Source organism: Galendromus occidentalis, unplaced genomic scaffold (genome assembly GCF_000255335.2).
Source record: "Galendromus occidentalis unplaced genomic scaffold, Mocc_1.1 scf7180000077086, whole genome shotgun sequence".
Lineage (NCBI taxonomy): Eukaryota > Metazoa > Arthropoda > Arachnida > Mesostigmata > Phytoseiidae > Galendromus > Galendromus occidentalis.
This window is the reverse complement of record NW_003805074.1, coordinates 1,086,159-1,106,039: the sequence shown is the minus strand read 5'-3', so window position 1 is coordinate 1,106,039 and position 19,881 is coordinate 1,086,159. Positions and strand designations below refer to the sequence as shown.

The 19,881-nt window shown below is 52.7% G+C and overlaps 2 protein-coding genes and 1 long non-coding RNA gene across 3 annotated transcripts; all 3 read right to left on the bottom strand.

The window, feature by feature from the left end:
• Positions 1-92: 92 nt before the first annotated feature.
• On the bottom strand, positions 93-2,288 carry Inos (Inositol-3-phosphate synthase). Its single transcript, XM_003740717.1, has 3 exons — positions 2,026-2,288; positions 1,568-1,869; positions 93-1,451 (listed from the first exon to the last, which is right to left on the bottom strand). Exons 1-3 carry the CDS (start codon positions 2,213-2,215, stop codon positions 318-320), a joined length of 1,626 nt encoding a protein of 541 aa, XP_003740765.1. The 5' UTR covers positions 2,216-2,288; the 3' UTR covers positions 93-317.
• Positions 2,289-7,996: 5,708 nt separating this feature from the next.
• LOC114828066 (uncharacterized) lies at positions 7,997-8,903 on the bottom strand. Its single transcript, XM_029110730.1, has 3 exons — positions 8,640-8,903; positions 8,310-8,544; positions 7,997-8,214 (listed from the first exon to the last, which is right to left on the bottom strand). The coding sequence occupies exons 1-3, from the start codon at positions 8,901-8,903 to the stop codon at positions 7,997-7,999; spliced, it is 717 nt and encodes a 238-aa protein (XP_028966563.1).
• Positions 8,904-10,385: 1,482 nt separating this feature from the next.
• Positions 10,386-11,608, bottom strand: LOC100902539 (uncharacterized). The gene is made up of 5 exons (XR_145344.1): positions 11,506-11,608; positions 10,994-11,124; positions 10,838-10,914; positions 10,660-10,737; positions 10,386-10,571 (listed from the first exon to the last, which is right to left on the bottom strand). It is a non-coding gene; the product is annotated as an uncharacterized LOC100902539 (long non-coding RNA).
• Positions 11,609-19,881: the final 8,273 nt, after the last annotated feature.

The window sequence follows — 19,881 nt, the reverse complement described above, 5'->3', positions numbered from 1 at the left end:
ACGAATCCGCCTCTCAAGCTGCATTCGGGTGCTACATGTGTTCCGATTGAGATGAGAAAGCGTGGGGATCACAAATGAGTTCCCTTTGATCCGCTCCAACAGCTCCGTAATATTTATTTCTGTCATTTTCACAATATTTCACAGCAACGAGTTCAAAATACATAGTGCTCAGCTAAATCTGACTACTGTCTCTCATATTCTACATTTCCCGTGGAAGATGAGCGAAAGTTTGAAATTCCTGAAGTCAGGAACGAGAGAGTCTTCTCTGATGCTTAATACTCAGTTTCCTAGGTTCCAAACCATTCACGTCTAGCCGATCAAGCAGTCCTCACAGCAGCAACGTCCCTGGACACAGTTTTGATCGGAGCAATTTTCGCAGCGGAAAGTTCTTCGGTGACCTGTTTGTGGAATTCAGAACGAACCTCCGCTTGCAGCTTGTGTTCGAGGAGCATGTTGTTGTTGGGGGCCAGACCGACACAGGCGCGCAGCACGTTCTCGATGCAACACCTTTGTTTGAACAGAGCGTTGACCACAGGCGTGTTCTTCGGTACCAGAGGGGCCTTGCAGAGATAGCTCAGAAGACTGAGCACAGAGTCGAAGCCGGAGAAGTGGGTCTGGTGCTTCAGCTTCATTTGGATTCGCTGGCAGAGTTCAGCGATGATCACCAAGTCGAAAATGATCGGAGCTGCTAGGAGTGAGTCTTCACAGGTGTTGTGAACCACAATCGTGTTCCTGCCACCCATTGCGAGCTCCGAAGTGTACTCGTCCATGGCACGTTTGCTGTCCCCGACGTAGGGAACGTACTTGATCACGACGCAGTGATCGGGTTTCTCTCCGGCGGCGTAGAGAAGGTCGTTGCTCTCGACCATGTCATCGACGACGTTCGATTTTGAGATCTCCTTCGATCGGAATTGGGCGGGGGCCGAGAGATTGAAACCGTCGTTGTTGCCGAGATGGTTGTAGCTGACGATCGATACCGGTTTGATACCAGCGCCGACCAGGAAGTCAACTAGGACAGACTTCAGTTTCGTCTGACCAGATTTGAAATCGTCGCCAGCAATGTACACCTTCTTCTGCTCGGCGAGCTCAATCAGGCCGGGAACGAATGTGTTCTGTGGTGAGCCGTTGATGTAAGTGATGCCCTCGAGGACACAAGCCACAGCGTACAGAGTCGAGGGAGAGATTTCCGCTTCGTTCCTGTCGATTGCGGCCAGCAGATTGCTGGCGGTATCGTTGAGTCCAGCCTCCAGTGAGCTGAAACGCTCCGTGTTCGCTGTCCAAAGCACGATGACGTTGGCACACTTCTTCTTCATGTCACGCAAATCCTCGCGGATCTTCTCCAGCTCCTCCTTTTTCGTGAGTCCGACATAGACATTATCGGCGCGCGCTTCTTGGTTCGCTGCGATGAAATCAGGATCGTACACGCTTTTGCGGGGCACCATGTTTTTCATCTGCGGGAGGCAAACCAGCCGATTAGTCAAGTCAGTACGTTCCGGTCAAGATCAATATTCCCTGTGAAATCCGTCGCGTCGACGATCCTTGATCTAATGAGGCCGGACGAGCTTACCTGATCGTAGAGCTGACGCTGGACGTCGTATTCCAGGACTTTGGCGCGTTTCATCGCGTCGCCGAGGTTCATCGATGAGATGTCCCATCCATCGAGAACGACGTCGTCCGGGTTGAGCATGGGTACAATGTCCTTCATGGGGACATAAACCTCGTTGCCGAGAACATCAGTTCCCATGCTGACGGTCGCCGCCTGGGTGATGCTCCCCCAATAATTGGCTTTCTTCACGCCCTCCTTCGTGTTCCATTGGAGCTTGGCGCGGTTGGCGAGAACCATCGCGGTCACAGTGGAGCCGTTATTTCCTTGCAATAGAACGCTACGATTAAAATCGGAGTTCCTACGAGGTTCGATATGGAGAGCTGTCATCCCGATTCACGATGACCGTCGCGCGGTCATCATTCTCCAAGGCAGTGGTGGGACGAAGAAATATTCTCGACCGGCTTTCGCGTGTCACTCACCTCCCCACCCTACGAGAGCCATACAAGTTTTCGGCACTTTCCGGGCGGTGCGGAATACGAACTCCTTGGTCACTGGAATGCACTTGACGGTGTCTCCATCTTTCCGGACCTGCGTCGTCTGATACGAATAGTCGGATTCGATGAAGTCTTCCGTGTACTTCACACGGTTGCTGCATACTTCGACAACCATTTTGGCTGCTTCTGACGGCTGGGAAGATTCCTGGTACTTTACAGCTGATGAGCTTTGCTTTGTTAGCTGATGTCTGCGGTTTCGGTGACAAGTCGGCCGGCTTATATACAGCTGAAGCAGAGAAAACTCTCGAACACAGGCATCGAAGGCCCCGATTGGCCACAGAGACCTAGGGAAAGGGCGCTAGAGGAGAGAGCGCTGTACGTGAACTTGACGGATACCGGCGGTTTGAGGTGAATATGCTCCGAGGATATCTGCCCCGGCCTAGAGGAATTCAAAATCCTATTTGAGCCATCAGCTGAGTTGGTATGAGATTCCGGGAGGTGGGAGCCTACGCCGCCGCTTTCCCCCTGAGCTCGTGAGCACCTGTGGGCGCCTCGCGCAGTCGTACAGCGACCAGGTCGCCGTCTGAGCTGTTTGCGGATAAATCCATAGGAATTCCAACATGACCGTTCGAAGACGGCATGGATTATTGTCCCGATCAGATTGCCGACGGGCATCGAAGACAAACGAGAAAGAACAAGTCATCTCAGCTGACGGACACATAGTCCGTTCCGTCTGTAAACTCACTCGATGCCTGGCTCTGAGAGCTTCGAATCTAAAACAGATCAGTAAAGCTCTCTGCGGCATTCTGGTCGATTATTCTCGAGAGAAGATATTCTTTTCGTTTCTCCCTCTTTCGTTGCTTCCTCCCTCTGATCCAGGGACTACGGGAGGTCCTCTCAGCGCTCGAGCTCTGGTTCAAGGTTGCGAAGCTTCGGGAGAGGCTGCTGTATCAGAATATTCCAGAGATTTCCCACCTCAGAAATCGATTCCCGTGAATGAGGGCGGCTGTCGCTTTAAATTCGAAAGTTCCGTTTCGAATATTGCTCGCGAACTCGAGAGAGCTCGAGGATTTTCAGAAGACTCGGTCTGAATGGCGGGAGATGGCTGCGTGGTTTCGTGGGCCCGGGTAAAGCATAGAGATTGAGCATATAGAGCAGATGTGCACAACACGCAGCCCATGGCCTCTTTCTGCAGCCCACCGCCGTCTTCCCGGAGCTCTTACGCGCCTCGATAATTAAAAAAATCCGAATCGATCGGGGCCATGGATCTCATTTCCCGGAAACACTACGATGGCGTGGCTTGCCCAAATGATTCAGAACTCCACTCTACTAGGCAATAATCAGTGCTCGACTAATTTCCATTCTGGAGAAGGACGGTCGAAGCGGAATATACTGCAGCCCGCCAGGGGTTAAGATCCCTGAGGCGGCCCGCCTAGCCCATGACGCTGTGAACCCCGGATGCTTCTGAGGCAAAAGAATCGAGTGTCCTGATCAAGAGCATAGGGTCCGTCACAGCTATCGCTGCGCCAGTGCAATCGTAGAGGGAACTCAATACTTCCCAGATCGAGGAGTCGTGAGCGTCTTGTGCGGCATAGGGTCGTCAATGTGAGTAACTCCTCAGGAAGAACTGTCCTCATACGAGCCCTTTCTGGAGCAAAGTTCCCCCGCAGTCGACAGCTATTAAGCACGGGCCCCGCGGATCACTGTCCAACTGAATATACCTAGATCCACCCGAGAGCAGCTACGTTCATCGCATAGAAATATTCAAGTATCGGGCAGTAATTGATCATCCACATTTCCGCGACACATCTGATGGAGGATAATTTCCTCTGAATTTCAGGGAGTTTATTCTCCGTGACAGCATCTGATGGAGAATTATTCTCTAAAAAAGAGCAGTGTTTTCTCTCGGTAATAGCATCTGATGGGGTGATCTCGCTTCGTTTCTCACGAATTCGTTCATGCTTACATCGTCGCCTTCACGGTTTTCCGTGTTTTCTGGAAAGCCTGTTGAGGAGTTTGGAGTCGACGCAGAGTTCGATATTAGTATCTGGATTTTCCTCACGACGACAATCTTCCATGAGGAATCGATCTCTGGAACGATACCTAGCATTGCGATCGCTGACCAAGGGGTGATCGGGGATCCCGGGTCGGATCCTCGTCTGGATTAGCTCGCCTCGTGGTCATATATTTTGATGCGCTGTCAAAACAAGATAATCTATTTTTGGACAGCCAGAGGAAACCGCTGCGAAACGGAGCAGACTGCAAGTCAGCTCCGTTGTAACACGACCCCTCAGTCGGTCACAGATGCAGGATAAGACCTTGTTTTTCTATCGCAATCCCCCGCACATGTTATGATCTAACTCGAGCTGTCGCGATTGACCTCTGGACTTCCTGAAGCCCATAAGACTAAAGTCGGGTTGCTCCGGCACTCTCTTCTCCTGGGCGTCCAGTCGCACCCGGGCTTCTTTCTGGGTCTGCTCGATCCGGACTCCAGGTCTTGGCCCCTGGGCTCTCGATTCGAGCTGCCATATTCTTGGAGAAATGGCCGACTCTCTGTTATCAAGAGATTAAGCTCCGGGAGCTTTTGAATGTGTACATATCTAGTCTCTCGACAGGACGGTATCGGCTTCTGCCACACCCTCTGTCAAGATTTGGGCTCCTATTCGGTTTAACCACCATGGACTTTCGTCGTTAAATGTTCTCTCCTCGAGTCGTTTCGTGTTCCGTCGTACTTAATCGTGATCCCCAAGCTCGACGCGCTTCCGTGAATGATATGTCCGGTGAGCTCCCAGTAGCGGTCGGCGATACCTCGGAATGCCAGAATCCACCCTGAAAATCAAGGAGCCCAGAGTACAGGCTGCCCCTTTGGGCTGTAGGATTGCGCGCCGATTTTGCGCGAAATCTGACCCAGAAACGGCAACCAGTCCAGATGGCTCCTATGTCGACGTAGAGTCGCTGCGATGTGATATATACGTCCGACCTACATGGGGAACCGAATGTCCCGGCACAGAAGTCTGCGGTTCCCTCGTCAAGTGCGAATGTAGCGAATTTACGTCCTCCCGGGACTCCATCGGTCTCTTCTCAGCCGCCGACAGAGATTTTGGATAACCTGCATACCCGAAGACTTGTCGATGAGGAATCCCGTCGGGAGGCGCGAAAAATTTCTGATATTGCTCTGGAAATAAAGCTTGCTCTCTGAGAGCCTTGAGCGCGTGTTGATGACAATGATTATCTGTCCTGTGATGTGTGCCACGTCGGAAGTCGATTCTAAGACAACAAGAAGAACAGGTTCCTTTCTTCTAAATATGACGTAACTGGACGATCGTGGCAGACTGCTCGACGCCGGACGAGTTATCGGCAGTGTTGTTCTCACCGCCGATAGTCGCACGGCGGCACCGACAGTTCTTTCGAGAACTCCACCGGAACAGCGATGACGTTGTATGACTAGGAACCGGAGTGTGCCAGCTGTCAGCAGAGAAGTCCTATCGAGCGGGCCCGGAGAGAGAGCGACGCTAGTGCCAGAAAATCTCATTCTATTACTTTATTTGGACGTCGTCATCTGATGCTAGAGATAAGGGAGAGACAGCCCTTTCGCTTTCTGTAGGAGTTGACGAAGAAGAATCCCGAAACTTCCATTCCATATCGATCAACGAGCAGTCGCCTGACTACTCCGCTCATATCGAAATTCAGAGCTTATCGGAGCGCCAAGAGTTTTTCGCATGTTCAGCATTCTATCGCATCCGCCGAGAGTCCTTCCTCCGTGGACATCCGGCGAAAACAAAGCTGAGAAGCGCAAACATACGTTTGATTTGATGGAGACGCGCAGGAGAATTTCGAGAGAGCTTCCAACTTCTGAAGGTTGCTTGAATGGGGGAGATGTGAGAAGCAATTCGACGATGGCGAGTTTCAATTCTACGGAATGAATCAACGATTTAGACGTCCGAAGAGAAACCTGGATCGAATAATTCCAGAACAGGATTCGTCGGTTGGATATTCTTCGACTGACCCCATTGGCTGCTTTTTCGACAGCCTCGGCTGGGTTCAAAACCCTCGGAATGCGCTTTCGTACGCTGGAAAGTCTCGGCGGACACCGTAGACCGCTTGGTGCCAATTCTCGTACGTCAGATGCGACGGCCGCATTCTATCCGCTACCAGTTATTATTTTTTTCGACAGCCGAGAACCCTCTCTGACGCTTTTCTCCGTCTAATCTTGGCGATGATGATGCTGCCGCCGAAGCTGCTCTCGATTAACTCCCGTTCGACTGGACGCTGGCTGATCGACGCTGGAAAAATCACGGCTCTCCGGCCGAAGTGGGCTTCTGCGTGGCGGCACGTCGCGCGGCGCCGTCTCGGTCAAGAGTCAACGCGCTCTTATCGACGGAGTCGTTTTCGCCGCCGACATCGGTTTGAGAACAGCTGAGCGATGATGTCGTGGCATTTTTAGGATTGAGTGAGGAAATGAAGCCGAAGGATTCTTAGATTCGATCCATCTCGGGAGTTCTCTTTGATTCTGAGGCCTCTGGCCGGCTTGTCGGCATCTTCTGCTCACAGCGTCAAACGCTATCAAAAGCAAGCGCGTCCGAACTAGAACCTGGACATACTCAGGAATTGCGTTCGCTGAATTATCCGGAACTTGCGGAGCAAGCTCCTCCGAATGCCTGAACGCATCGATCTCGGGGAGTTTCCGTGCTGTGCCCTTTCCACAGTCGTTCCAGTCTGGTGCTCAGACAGCGCTCGACTCTCCGACTGAGCAGGAACTCTCAAGGACAACACCCACCGAACAGCCGCGACTCTTCCAGACTTTTCGACGGTCCGACTGTAATTCGATTCCAACACGAAACCGGCAAGCACCGGAGCTGCCGAGCGGCAGCCGGCGCCATCCAGTTCCACCGATTTCTCGCTAGTCATCGTATTCATCTCGTGCGCTGATGCTCTCACTCTCAATAGAAAAAATCCGATTTCATGCCATCAGACAAACAGCTCTTGAAAACTCGATCTGCCAATCAATTCCATCGATTTTCATCCGCACAGCAGATGCGTCATTTGACTTTTCCCCCACATCCAGGTGTTTCCTTGAAGCCCGCGGGAAAAAGGCGCAAGGTCCTTGCAGCTCTCTCGGTTGGAGATCGGTCCTCACCAAGCTGCGATACTTACTTCGTCTCCGAACGCAGCAGAATCAGAAAAGACATCCCTTTCGGAGGGGGGAAAAACTAGAAGCGGCTCCGGGACGGAAAGATTATGTCCTGATTCTCTCTACACGTAGCGTTTGTTAGCGCGTTTGTCACTTCTCGTGCAAACGTGCATAGCCGCAACGACGCCGCTCGCGCGGGAGGCGGTGTGGGTTCGATCCCTGCTGCCGGAAAAATATGCAGGTACTCGGCCTTGATCCTCCTGGGTACATTTGCTGTATGGATCCGTCCTCGGAAGCAATGTGAATAACAGTACCCGGGACGTTAAACCTTGGCTGTGTGGATCAGCCCGAAAAAGTTTGATTCTCTCTACAATCAATATTCCCCCTACGTATCCTGACAAACACAGTTTTCGATCTCCGATCGAGCCTCGCTTGCCATCGACGCGCACCCACCGAGAGCCAATGGAATCTGGGATCCCTGGGAAAAGAAACATATCGAGGCTGCTGATGTCTCCGGGAGTCGGGGCGCTCCCATTCAAGCCAGAGCACATGAGAGCTTCACCTTCCGTTTCCTACTCCCAATCATGAGACTATCCGGGAACTCAAAGTATCTGACGAGCGATACTAGGGGAATCCCCAAGAGATTGACGAAGAGGCTTGGGTTTTGTCAGAGTAGGCATAGGGGAAAACACCTAGGGACATACACAAAGAGACTCACAGCCATTGGATGGGGTATTGGCTCTGAAAGCAAAGTATCGATCTCAATCCGGACAATTCCGAAATATATATTAAGTAGAACGATGCCGCTGTCGCTTGTCGATCGTTTCAGAAGGGTAGCGGGTTATTGTCGATATAATCTTGCACGCTTCTGAGCGCGAGTGAGCGATAGAGTTGGAGAGGGATCTGAGGCACGACTCGATAAGCCGCCCAAAGCGCGCTACTGAGACCACGAGTCAGGAAACTCAAGCCCGTGAAGGAGATTTTGAAGTCATCGGCACGGTAGAACTCGATTCCGGTGATGAGAACTCGATCATCCGTGCCACCTGGAAATGTAGCCGTGTAGGAGGAGCTTCGTTCCGCGTAAATGGTGGAATTCCTCCGTGGGAATTGTCCAGGGTATCTACCGAAGACAACCTACGCTTCAGCGGCACTTCCAGAGTCGCGATCTGACCGAGAAAGTCGGAGGTAACGATGATCTTCCCGTAGGCGAGGTGTCCCGGCAGAATGTAATCGAAGGCGAAAGCGGCATCCGCTATTTGTATGGGTACCTTAACAATCGCCAAACTCGGCCTCTTCACGTTGTTGCAATTCACTTGTACCTCTCCGTGGAATTGAGCCCGCCATATGCCGTAGGCTCTCGCGTTCTTCAGAACCTGGTCGGAACCGATCGTTCACGAATGCCTGGCCGAATCTTCGAATTTCAAATGCCCCAAATAAGTTGCTGCTCGCTGTAGAATGGAAAACTCACGAAAAGACCGATGTTCTGGGTTGCGTTCCCGAGGCTGTTCGGTTCGTTGATCCGGATCGATTCTCTGTTTCTATCGAGGATCACGGTCACCAATCTGGTGACAAAAGTGTTGCCAATGCACAACAATGATTCATTCGATTGGCTATTTACTGCTCCGTAGAGGAGGCACAGAAGAACCGCTGATATGTTCGATGGCACCTTCATCGCATAGCGGGAGGGAAACTGTCCACTATAGTAGAGTGAGCTCGTGTTCTGTTTGCTCATATTGAGGTGACCTCGATCATCAATTTGCATGGGTAAAGTAGGAAACATGCTCCTTATGGAGAGTTCCCAGAGTTCCGCGATGAAAGACTTCGGAACGACCTGGAGGTGATGCTTAACCCTGTCCCAAGTGTCGAAGGAGCTCGAGCGAAAAAAACTGAGAACCTCCGCAAGAGGCGGGACAGACGAGCATGCTGCTAGGGTTTTACGGCACTACCTATATATGTAGAGCTCCAGAACCCTAGCATAGGAATGCGCAGAATATTTTGAAGTCCGATCACACGCCTTGACCGCAAGAAACGTCAGAGGTAGATGGATTAGGAGCGGAAAAGATCGTGGGGCACGCTGACGGAGTATCTCAAATGGAGGAAAGAGGGCTGGTGTCCGCAGGCCTCGGACTCGGCGTCTCTGCACTCTTTCCTCCATATGCTCCACGATCCGGAGCACTCGGCTATCCGTCGATTCATCCTTGGTCATGATTGATGATTGAGCGCTCCCTGCAGTCCCTCAGTTTGGGTCTTTTTCATAAAGATGATGATCTCCATCTCCACCGTATGACAACATCAGAATGCCGTTCTTCTCGGTTGGGCGGCGTTAAAAGTTCCGCGGCCCTTAGAATATAGTGCTCGGGAAACTGTGTCCCCTCAGTCTTTCCTCAAGCTTCACCGACTCGATCAGAACAACGGTCCGGATATTCGTAACGACTTCCCCGCAGAAAAACAAACACTTCCGCCCATCAGAGCGTTCTTAAAGTTGACGCCTCTCGGGAGCGACGAAAGCGATGAAACTCTAGCATGCATAGCCGACAGATTGGAGCAATTTTCCGGCGACAGCGGGAATGTCTACTGAACTCATCCCACGGAGCCGACCGGTCGTACGGAGATTATTCGGCATGAGAAAGCCCATGAGAAACGCGATACGGATCGAACTTCGATTCTAGTGAGCAAGCAGTGTCATCCCCGACTTCTGTTTACGCTCCGTAAACAGGGGGCTTGACGAATCGTGTTCGCTTAGTCTTTCAATGCCCCTTCTGTAGCCGGGGTCACTTATGCGACGCATCACGGGTGTCGCATGCGCCGAGCTTTCTTTGAAGCTTTTATTCTGAGAGGAGCAGATCCTAGATTGTCACGGCTGTGGAATTCTCATCCCAGAGGATATGCATCATTGTTTTCATTGGACCCATCGTTTTTCGCAGGGACTGTCGCGGATTGTCAGTCATCGGAGGAGCGAAAGTCCCGTCCTGCGCGCCGGTTCGACCGAACCAAGCTCGAACCGAATCGCGTACGCTCGTAGCGCTCCGAAAAGGAGCCGTCATAACGCTGGAGTTGTGGTGAAGCAGCGTCATGCCCGTATTTCCTGAATATGAATAAGATACGCCGGGAGTGCCCCAAGGGAAGTACCGCTCCCTCGGTTGGCTCCCTTCAATACGCCGCAACTGGGCGACTTCGGGTATTATTTTGTAGATTAATCGCTGGGAGCGAGTTTATTCCGATTATAAATGTGTTAGAAGTCGATTAGAACCCAAGATCACATAGAACCTGACTCAGCAGTTCGACTGTTCCATCGCCTTGAGCGTGTCTAATTCGACCTTATTTTTCGTGAGAATCGCCTCCACTTCCGCTACACTTGCTGGGTCAGGGGGCAGTTGACGGAAGCAGACGTTGTAGTTCACTGGAAGCGAGGGGAGTTCAGACCGAGCGTTATGCATTTCCGTAGTACCTTGTCATTAAGGAGTTGAAGCGTGACAGTCCTCTCTCACCTTTCGGACCGAGCACTCCGTAAGCCACTAAATAGTTTTTGTAATCTGAGCCCAGGATCGAAAGCGCCACCTTGTGATCTAAGGAAACGATGGCCCGCTCAGAAGTGTTTCGCAAAGAGTCGGAGTTGCTGCTTATTCGAGTATATATGAGAGAAATTATGGTTAAAATTCACTGAACTGTCTGATTGGAAGAGGAATCGCGCGGGATGACTTCGGTCGTCCACCACGAAGAAGGCTTCCTCGTAAGATTTACCACTGCGACGTGAACATTGAATCATTAGACCTTTCTCGATTGAGCGATTCTTCAGAGGCGGCATGATTGAGCTCAACTCACTGATCGTCCATCCACTGGCCGTCAATCTTGTAGACGTCACCATTTTCATGAATTATGTCAGCTCGGCCGCATCTGCTGGTTGTATCAATCAGACGACCGGTTCGCTTCCAGACGACCCAATGGCCGGCGATCTCGTTGGAAGAAAAATTATCAGTTTTCGGAAGGCATGAAGTTACGAGTGACAGGCGTCGCAATGTTGAAACCTGATGTGCCTTCGGGTAGATACCTTTTCGGGTTCGAAGTTCTCCATGAGGTTAACTTCAGAGGACAGCACGCAGTTCCACAGGTGTGCGGCCAAGATAAGCGCACCGAAACACAACATGATAAGGCGCTATGAATACGGAAATTGAGCGGAAGGTGCGATGCAGATCGGCTCAATATGGAGCTCGAAGTCGAGCTGAACGCAATCTCGTCAACGGATTTGAGTGGTTCTCCGCGTGCTCGAGACCGGGCTTTTCCCTCGATAGAATTGGATGGAATGAATTTTGACACGGACGAATCCAGGATCTCACCTCTGGCACCTTCGATGCCAAAAAGAAGAATCAATGCTCCAACTAAGTCGCTCGGATCCCAGGTACTGTCTCGTTTTGCAATGCCCCGACAGTGAAACCTCTCGAAATGATCCCACTTGAAGCTTTTATAGTTCGCAGCAAACCTCTCTGGATATTCGTTTGACGCTGACCAACGCAACACACATTTCTTTTCTTCTGTTGACATCATTTCCATGAGCTCCGCTGTCGATGCGCGGTCGGATTTTTATTTGCATAGGTACCCGCAGCAGAGAGCCCTACTGCGAATGATCTATAACACTTAAACATCGACATTCACGGAACGGAAAAGATTGATGACAGATCGCGGAACCGGACTGTAATCGGAGATTCATTTATTTATATCCCTCCGATACAACGAGAGTAATATCACAAGATTGTGTTCATAGCCAGGATCAATATTCAACACGGATATCACAAGACATGCCATTCATTTTCACTCGTCAGATAGGGCTCTGCCGACAAGTACATACTTCCAGATAACTTCCTTCGCGAATATTCTCGGATTGTGTGGCCCGAACTCACAGGCGATTTTTCCCGAGTCGACTCCTGTTTGGCGGAGCATCTTCGTCTTCGAGCGAAGAATCTGTGGTGGAGGACTCGGGGGCTGAGGTGGTGCGGTGCTTCTTGCGACGATTGCGTCGACGCCTCGGAGTCGAGCTTGTTGTGGACGACGGCGTCGCCGATGGCGGAGATGTCGTTTCCAGATTTTGGGGGGGCACGGTGAGGGGTTTCTCGGTGGTCTGTTCGCTCACAGACGTCGGAGCTGGGGTGGTTGACCTCCTACGATTCTTACGGCGGCGTTTGTTCTGTGAAAAAAAAACGATTCTGTGCTTCTATCGTCCGCTACCGTAAGCCCGCCGCAGAGAGAGCTCGACGATTCGCAATCAGGATGCGGATTTTTCCGTCGACCACGGAGATGATCATTGCGCAGTTGTCGTGCGTTCTAACCTCACAGAAGGAAGACAAGCTTTCTGGCCACCCGACTGATTCCAAAGAGGCTAGATACATCGACATCCTGCCGCGAACAAAGTCCAATCTCAAATAATTCGGCATCGAATCGCACTCACCTTTGGTCTCGCGGTTTCTGGCTTCTGCTGATCCTCTTCCCGGGCGGGAATACGAATCGGAGTGATAATAGCTGGTCCCGAGACGGGCCGCACAGATCGTCCTTGCTCGGGAACGACTTCGCTGCTCACGATCGGGTTGCGCCTCCTGTTCGCCTGGATTCTCGATTCCCTCGGCTTATCAGTTACTGCAATTTATTCAGCGATATTCAGAGTCGAATCATCGCATCGGGACCATGCTCAACCGGAATCAGCGAGAACAGTGCTCAACGAGTATTCTCAAATACTCACGCGGCCTCAACTCTGGGCCTTCGATTTTCTTCGGATAGGGAAGGTTCTCGAGGACCGGGAACTGAGCATTGTTCGGGCGAGGGGACGGCGGCGGCGATCCCGGTAAGGGCTTGCGAGGGACGGGATATGGATTATTAGGGTCGTATTCAGCTGGAACGCCAGGGGGTAGTTCAACAGATGCCCCTGGAGGGCTGGCGGGGCCTTGTGGAACATTCGGGATGAAGGGAGGTCGAACTACAGTCGCGGTGCTCTGCGCGGGCCCAGATTCCTCGCGATTCGTTATGAGCCGAGACCTGGAATTCGATTGCGGCGCTTCGAGCGACGGGACACCATTTTCTCCGGATGGGCCTTCCACTTGCGAGGCTTTGACTTCTACAGGCGGTCTGTTATCGTGGTGATTTCGAGAATCGGCTCGAATCGCTTGTCTCTGTGGCGCTGCCGGGGTCGAACGTTGTCGAGGAGCTCGGGTGGGCGCCGGACTTGTGGGTGGGGGGGCTGGCTGGCGAGTTCGGTGGGAACGTGTACTCGTAACTCTGGGGGAGACCAATGTTATGTGAGCACCTTCCATGATTATTCCCGATTAGGATGGGGATATCGAATCAATAATAATTAGTTCTTGATATCACAATGTGTACAATAATATAATAGGTTGATTTTTCTTCAATATTTAGTAGATATCTTCCAAAGAATCATCGCCTCATTAGACCTCTTCCCCAGGAGAAGGAATCGATTTGAAATTAAACACTCGATTACCCATCGCTCGGCTCTACGGGCCTCCGTTGGAAATCGATGTTGGAGTTGAATCGAGCGTTCTTCGGCACATCTTCCTCGGGAGTATCGGCTCGGGTTCGCGAAGGACGACGAGACTGTCGGACCGGCTCTGGATCGTTGATTTGCTGGCGCTGAGACTGCCGTGCGGGGCTTGGCTCGTTGATCACTCGCCGGGGCACGTGTCGGGGAGCTTCGATTTCCTCGACCGGCTGTCGCGGGACTTGTCTGCGGGGTTCTGGGTCACTGATGAAGTGTCGAGGTGAATTCCGAGGCGGTCGCTCCGTCTGGGTCAATGGAGGACGACTCACGGTTTCCCGAGCTCTTGGGAAAGCGATTGGCTGGGGTCTTGCAGGTGGCTGGACCGGGGCTCGAGTCGCAGGCTGGGTCTCGAAGAGCTGTCCCGGCTGGAATTGTTGATTGGGACCGGGTCCATCGTGGCCGAAAGGGAATGGCGCAACAGATGCCCCGATCTGATTCCCGATCGGGAGTGATGCTTGTGGAGGGAGCGCGACGGTGTTCAAGGGTTGCCGGATGTTTCCGTACGACTGGCCCGGACTAGCCAGAGAAACCGGAGCTGGAGGCGGGGCTAGAATGATAAACGGCGTGAAATCGGAGTATCCGTGTTTTCCAGGGACCGAGGCGGATGATTGAGGCTCTCGGACATCGAGTCGATCAATTCATACGTACGCCTGGTTGACGGCAATGGTCTGAATTGAGGTGGAGTAGGTCGTGGTGGAGGAGGGGGAGGTGTTGTTAAGGGACGGGGAGGTGCAGTGCGGATCGGGGGAGAGAAATTGGTGTCGGGCTGTGAGAAGAATTCGCGACCCGGAGCATCGCCCTGATTGGGTCTTCCATCCGCAGGACGTCGCGTCGGAACATCTGCATCAGGTCGGATCGGGATACGTTGAGGCAGAGGGTCGACGTCGGGTCGAGGCGGAAGATTCGGTGCCGGTTGGCTCTGAGCCTCGGGCCGGGTCAGGAATTGCGTTTCTCGCGTGGGCGTGACCCCTTCCGGTCGAGGTGGGAATCTCGGGGCCTCTAGCCCATCGGGGCGGGGAGAATACGAGAGGGGAATTTGTGGCGGGAGATCTATGTCGGGCCGGGGAGGGTAATTCTGCTGAGACCCTTGGGTTGTGGGACGGAAATTGGGTTCTTGAATGCTAGGGCGGAAACTCGGCCGCGACTGGTCGATGGGAGAAGAGTAAATCGACTGAATTTGAGGTGAGAATGAGTTGGCCGGGGAAAAGGTTTGCGGCCCATACTGGACATAGTTCTGGTTGGTTTGAGGGGGAGGGGGTGGGGGAGGAGGAGCAGAAGCCGAGAAATGGTTCGGAGGCAGACCAGCTGAGGTGTAGTCGGCTGGCTGATATCGGGAGGGGAACAGCTGAGCTTGAGGGGGCTGCTGGGGGATGGTCGAGGGTCCTGGGAAGAGCACGCTCGACGTTGACGGGTTCTGATATTGACCTTGAGGGGAGAAACTCTGGGGTGGGAATGGGTCATCGATCCTTCTGACCTGACGCGAAGCTGAGGAAGCAGAAAAGAAACACAGGAATGATTCACATCATAGGAAGCTTACCATGCTCTGAAGTATTTGTATGATCTCATGCAAGGGAATTTCAGCGCTCAAAACGTAGAGAATCTCTCTAAAATACCACTTTCGTTTATTCGGGAGGGTATTATTATATACATGTAAGTTCTTCGGAGTACGTGGAAGGCACAATTTTGAGTTGTGCCTCCGTCACGAAGCTCTGCAGTGTACAAGCGAGCTCTGAGTTTCCCTCCCCGCGATCACTCTTCCGACTTTCTTGAACAACCTCGAACGGAGACGCGTGATCCATTAGACGCGCGCGCGCGTGCGTGCTTGCGTCCTTCCTTCCGCGCGCACTGAGACCAGCTCAGACTTTCATCGTCTGTTTAAATATTGGAGTCTCCGACGACCCATGAATTGATGAAGCGAAATGGGCCGAGCACAATCGCTTCGGACGACTCGGAGAGATGACATTGACGAAATACGAGCAACTTTCGTTTCCTTTCCCCTCATCGGATCACTCTTCGGCGAGCATCTTGCTATCGATCACCGTGAAGTGTTCTGTGGCACTCGACATGTGGTCTTGAGACTTGTTCGTTTCCCCACCGCTCGAATGTATTTGCGAAAGGGGTTTGGTGGTTTTCGCATGCGTTTCAGAAGCGGCCGCTCCTAGCAGATGTCGATGCCGACTGAGAGCGTTGTTCAGAGGGGCCGCGAAGTCCTCGAAGCCTTGGAAGCCGAACACCTGATCGTCCGAGTCGTCGTCGCCGAACACATCGAACGGCGACGGGTTCTGGTGCCGCACGTCACGATGATTGTCCGTAAGCACCGTGGCACGATAAGGGTTGTTCGTGTAGTAGTTATTATTGCTCTTCTGTTGGTGATTATGATTGTCGTTAGCGTTCCCTTGACCGAGGTGGTTTGTGGAAATTTCGTCATTATTGAAAATGCCGCCCCGAATTACTTCGAAGTTCCCGCTGCCCAGCTGGTTGTGCGCTTTCTGTTCGGTGAAGTCTTGACCGTTGTCCGAGCGAGCTTCCCGTACTTGCCCGAAACGGGGCTGAGCGCGCTGGGTCGTGTATCTATCGCTCGACTCCTCCTTGTCATCGTCGGTGGCTCGGAAAATATTCGCTAGGTTTGCGAAAGTCCGTAATGTATACGGCGCGTAGTATCCACTTTCATCTTCGCTGTATCTGGGCAATAGACCCGAAGCCGACGGCTGATTGCCAAGTTCAGAAGTCTTTTGTTTTTGTTGCTTTGACCCCAGTTGGTCTTCGGTGCTTCGTCGTCTCCGGACCCTCTTGGCCTTGAGGTCAACCGAATCGGAACGTTTGTTGAGCGGTGGATGTGTCACAATGATTTCGTGTCCGGGTGTGGGACGAAATCTGTGAACGTGGGGAATCGCTTCCAAGGGTACGCTGACGGCACCGTTCACGGCACCGTTTGCGTGATGGACGAGAATCGCTTCGTGGGGAGAGGACTTTGTCCGTCTCGTGAACAGATTTCCGATGCCCCATCCTCCGAGAGGGCTCCACCGGGTCATTGAAGATAGCAGACCCTTCCCGGACCCGCTACCCGCGTCTGAATTGTGGGTTGAGAGAAATATGCCCTGCTGACCGTACGGCGCTCTGACGGCAGCGTACGCGGGCCGAGAGTCCTGACGAACCGAGCCCACATGCTGCACTACGATATTCTCGCTCGGCACCTCACCGCGATCACCGTCGAGACTCAAGCCCAGCTGTGAGAGATTTATGACTTCCGCGGGATCATCCACTTTTATCTGGATCGCTTTCTGATGGCCACTCTGCTGTAATTTATAGGTGCCGTCGTCCTGCGGCAGAGCGTAAACTATGCCCAGAGGTTTCAAGCGTTTGTGGCTTCCGTGCTCGCGTCTCCGGCCCCGATGGGCCGAGGGTTCTGGCATCGAAACAGGAACATCTTCGTGGGGGGACGGAGGTGGGATGGAGGGCGCTCTGGCGGGCAGAGGCAGATCGTAATGGCGCTTGTCTTCGGGATGGAAGTCTTCTCTCTGTTCTCCGCTAAAGTCCTGATGCCTCGACGAGCGAGCGTCGTGCTGACTTGGGTAAACTTGAGACGGTGGCGGCGGAGGACCTCGGTACCGTTCCGCCCGAGGTCGCCTGTTGTCGTAGTTCTCCCGGGACGAGACCTCTCGCGAGTCGTCGCCGTCACCGTCGTTTTCCATCGCGCTATCACGGCCGTCTCCGCTGTCTCTCGGTTGATCTCGTCCGACGGGATTGTAATTCGGATCGTAGCGATCCTCGTAGCCTCGAGCCACGCGGACCGGCCGGTACTCCTCCGAATCGACGTCATTGTCGTCTCGATCGTAGGTTTTGTACGGAGGAGACGCCGATCTCACGGCGAACGCGTCGTGCGCCGGAGGTGGGGGGTCAAACTTTGAGCCGGTCTGATCGTACGGGACGATGACGGGACTGTTGCGCGTTGCAGCGGTTTTTTTCAGTGAGCGGTTTTTCCGCGGAATCAAAGCATCGGGTACTCGCGATGCGATTTCGTCCCGGTCCCTCGCTGAAAAGTGAAGGCAGAATCGAGATTAAACACGGGATGACGATTACCTTTTCGATCGGTATCCCTGGAAGAAGGAATGGGGGACGTTGTGAGGAAGACACTAAGATCGCCCGGATAGCTCGCAGACGTCGCTGGTCTCGAGAAACTGGGAACCGCATAGTTGCCGCGGACATCGGGTGAATGGCCCGAGTTGGCTACATTGCCTTCTGCGTACTCTACTTGTCGGGGGTCTGTAGGAGAGAGAGAGAGCCGTGTCAGTGGTTCAGTTGTGATAGGACGAAAGATTGCGTGATGGACCAGGTTGTGATGGTGTTGTGAGTGGGCATGATGTTAGTCAGGAGGGACAGGGCACAGATGAAGAATAGAAAACGAAAGGGAAAGAGACAGAATTCGGAAAAGAGGAACGAACTGGATTCTTCGAGAATATCGAGCGTAGAGCAAGCAGGAGGCAATGCAGCAGCGTTTCGAGTAGCGATTTATGGCCAAATCGAGAGTTCCAACGATCGACAGGACCCTTGGGTGCGGGGGAAGACGCTCGGCTTGCGAAGCGGGTTCGCCCCACCAGGCTCCCGATGCGGCTTCTGATAATAATCAACAATACATGGTGGTGAAGTTTTCTTCGCCGCTCGGCATTGCTTCCACAGCTCGCACGGCACCGCGCGCTACCGTGGGGGCTGGAGGCGTTCCGAATGAAGACGAGAAAGTTTTCAGCTCGGCCGCGCGACAGCTAGCTGTTCCCAGGCGTGGCCTTCGTCGACGACTAAGGAATTTCATCAAGCCGTCCGAACAACATGACGACCATTACGTCGTCCATCTATCGGTCGCTCTGAGCGTTAGTCTGTCAGCCCGCCCGCGTGCCCGCCTGTTCGCTCGTCCGTCAGTCCGTCCGTCCGTCTGACGGTGTTGAGCGTCTGCCGATGAATCGCTCGGGGCCATTCCGGTGGGGTTTGACATTCGGGAGAGTTGGGTCGTCATTCTCTCAAAAACATCGAACGGGATTGCGATAATACAGATGCGTTTATAGGCGGTCAAGTTGCCGTCGAATCATCTGTTTCTCCTCTGATCGCCTCAGCCTAAGAGAAAACATCCGTTCAGAGCATGACGTATGATGCGCGAGCATTTGCTCAATCGCGCTACGCATCCAATAAAATTCGAAGCCCGTCTTTCTTATATCTCGGGAGTCATTCAAAGAGCGGCGGTGATGGAACGGACCAAGACTCGTTGACGACGGAAAGTTCACTCGAAGATACATATCCTCAGGATTGGTATTCAGTCACGCGGCAGGTGTTCTCCACGGAAAAAAATTCAAGCCGACTCGAACGCTCAGGAAGTTTCAAAGATAACATGAACGGGTTTGAATGCTCGTTATCGTACCTCATGGCAATCAGAGACGGCGGGTCAGCCCTGGTGACTGATCGGGGTCAGATTCAGCGCGATTGTAATAATTACGCGGAATGCCTTTATCAGCAATATTCATTTGGCTAATTAGCTGAAAATGCAGCTTCAACCTGTGCCCGCACACCCGACCACTGGGCCGTCATTTTCTCGCTGGCGAAAGTACCTCGTGCGAACAGTGGCTGCGAGAATTCCACGCAAGCCGTGGCATACCGCTGCCGGCCGCCAAGCAAACCATTGCAGAGCTCTTCCTGTAACGAATCGCGAGCACCGGTGGAGTGTTTTTCTATTTTTTTTCCACCATGGCATAGTTACGGATATCAGACTAATGCTGTTGACACTTCGGTGCTTGAGGTCGTCTATCGAGACAAAGGTTGTGTAATGATGGATAGATACGATGGCAGTGTAAGAAAGTTTCTCTGGTGTTGCACTATTCGGTTTTTGATGGGAATGATTTTTTGGTTCAAATCTGGCTCGGTCTGCTGCCGAACAAACGATTTCAGAGATATAGATTGAGGAGAATATCAACAGGATTGTAAAATCTGGACGCCGCGCGGGAAGTAAACACGCCAATCGATTGTCCGATATGTATCTATCATTTTAAATTCGTAGACCACTGTCGCCGTCCCACATCAAGCAGCAGACAAAGTGCTCAAAGAGCGAACATTTTCCGCACTCTTTGGAACGGGGACCCGAAACCATTCCGACATGGAGACGTGTTCAACACCCGTCGCGTAGCCGAAG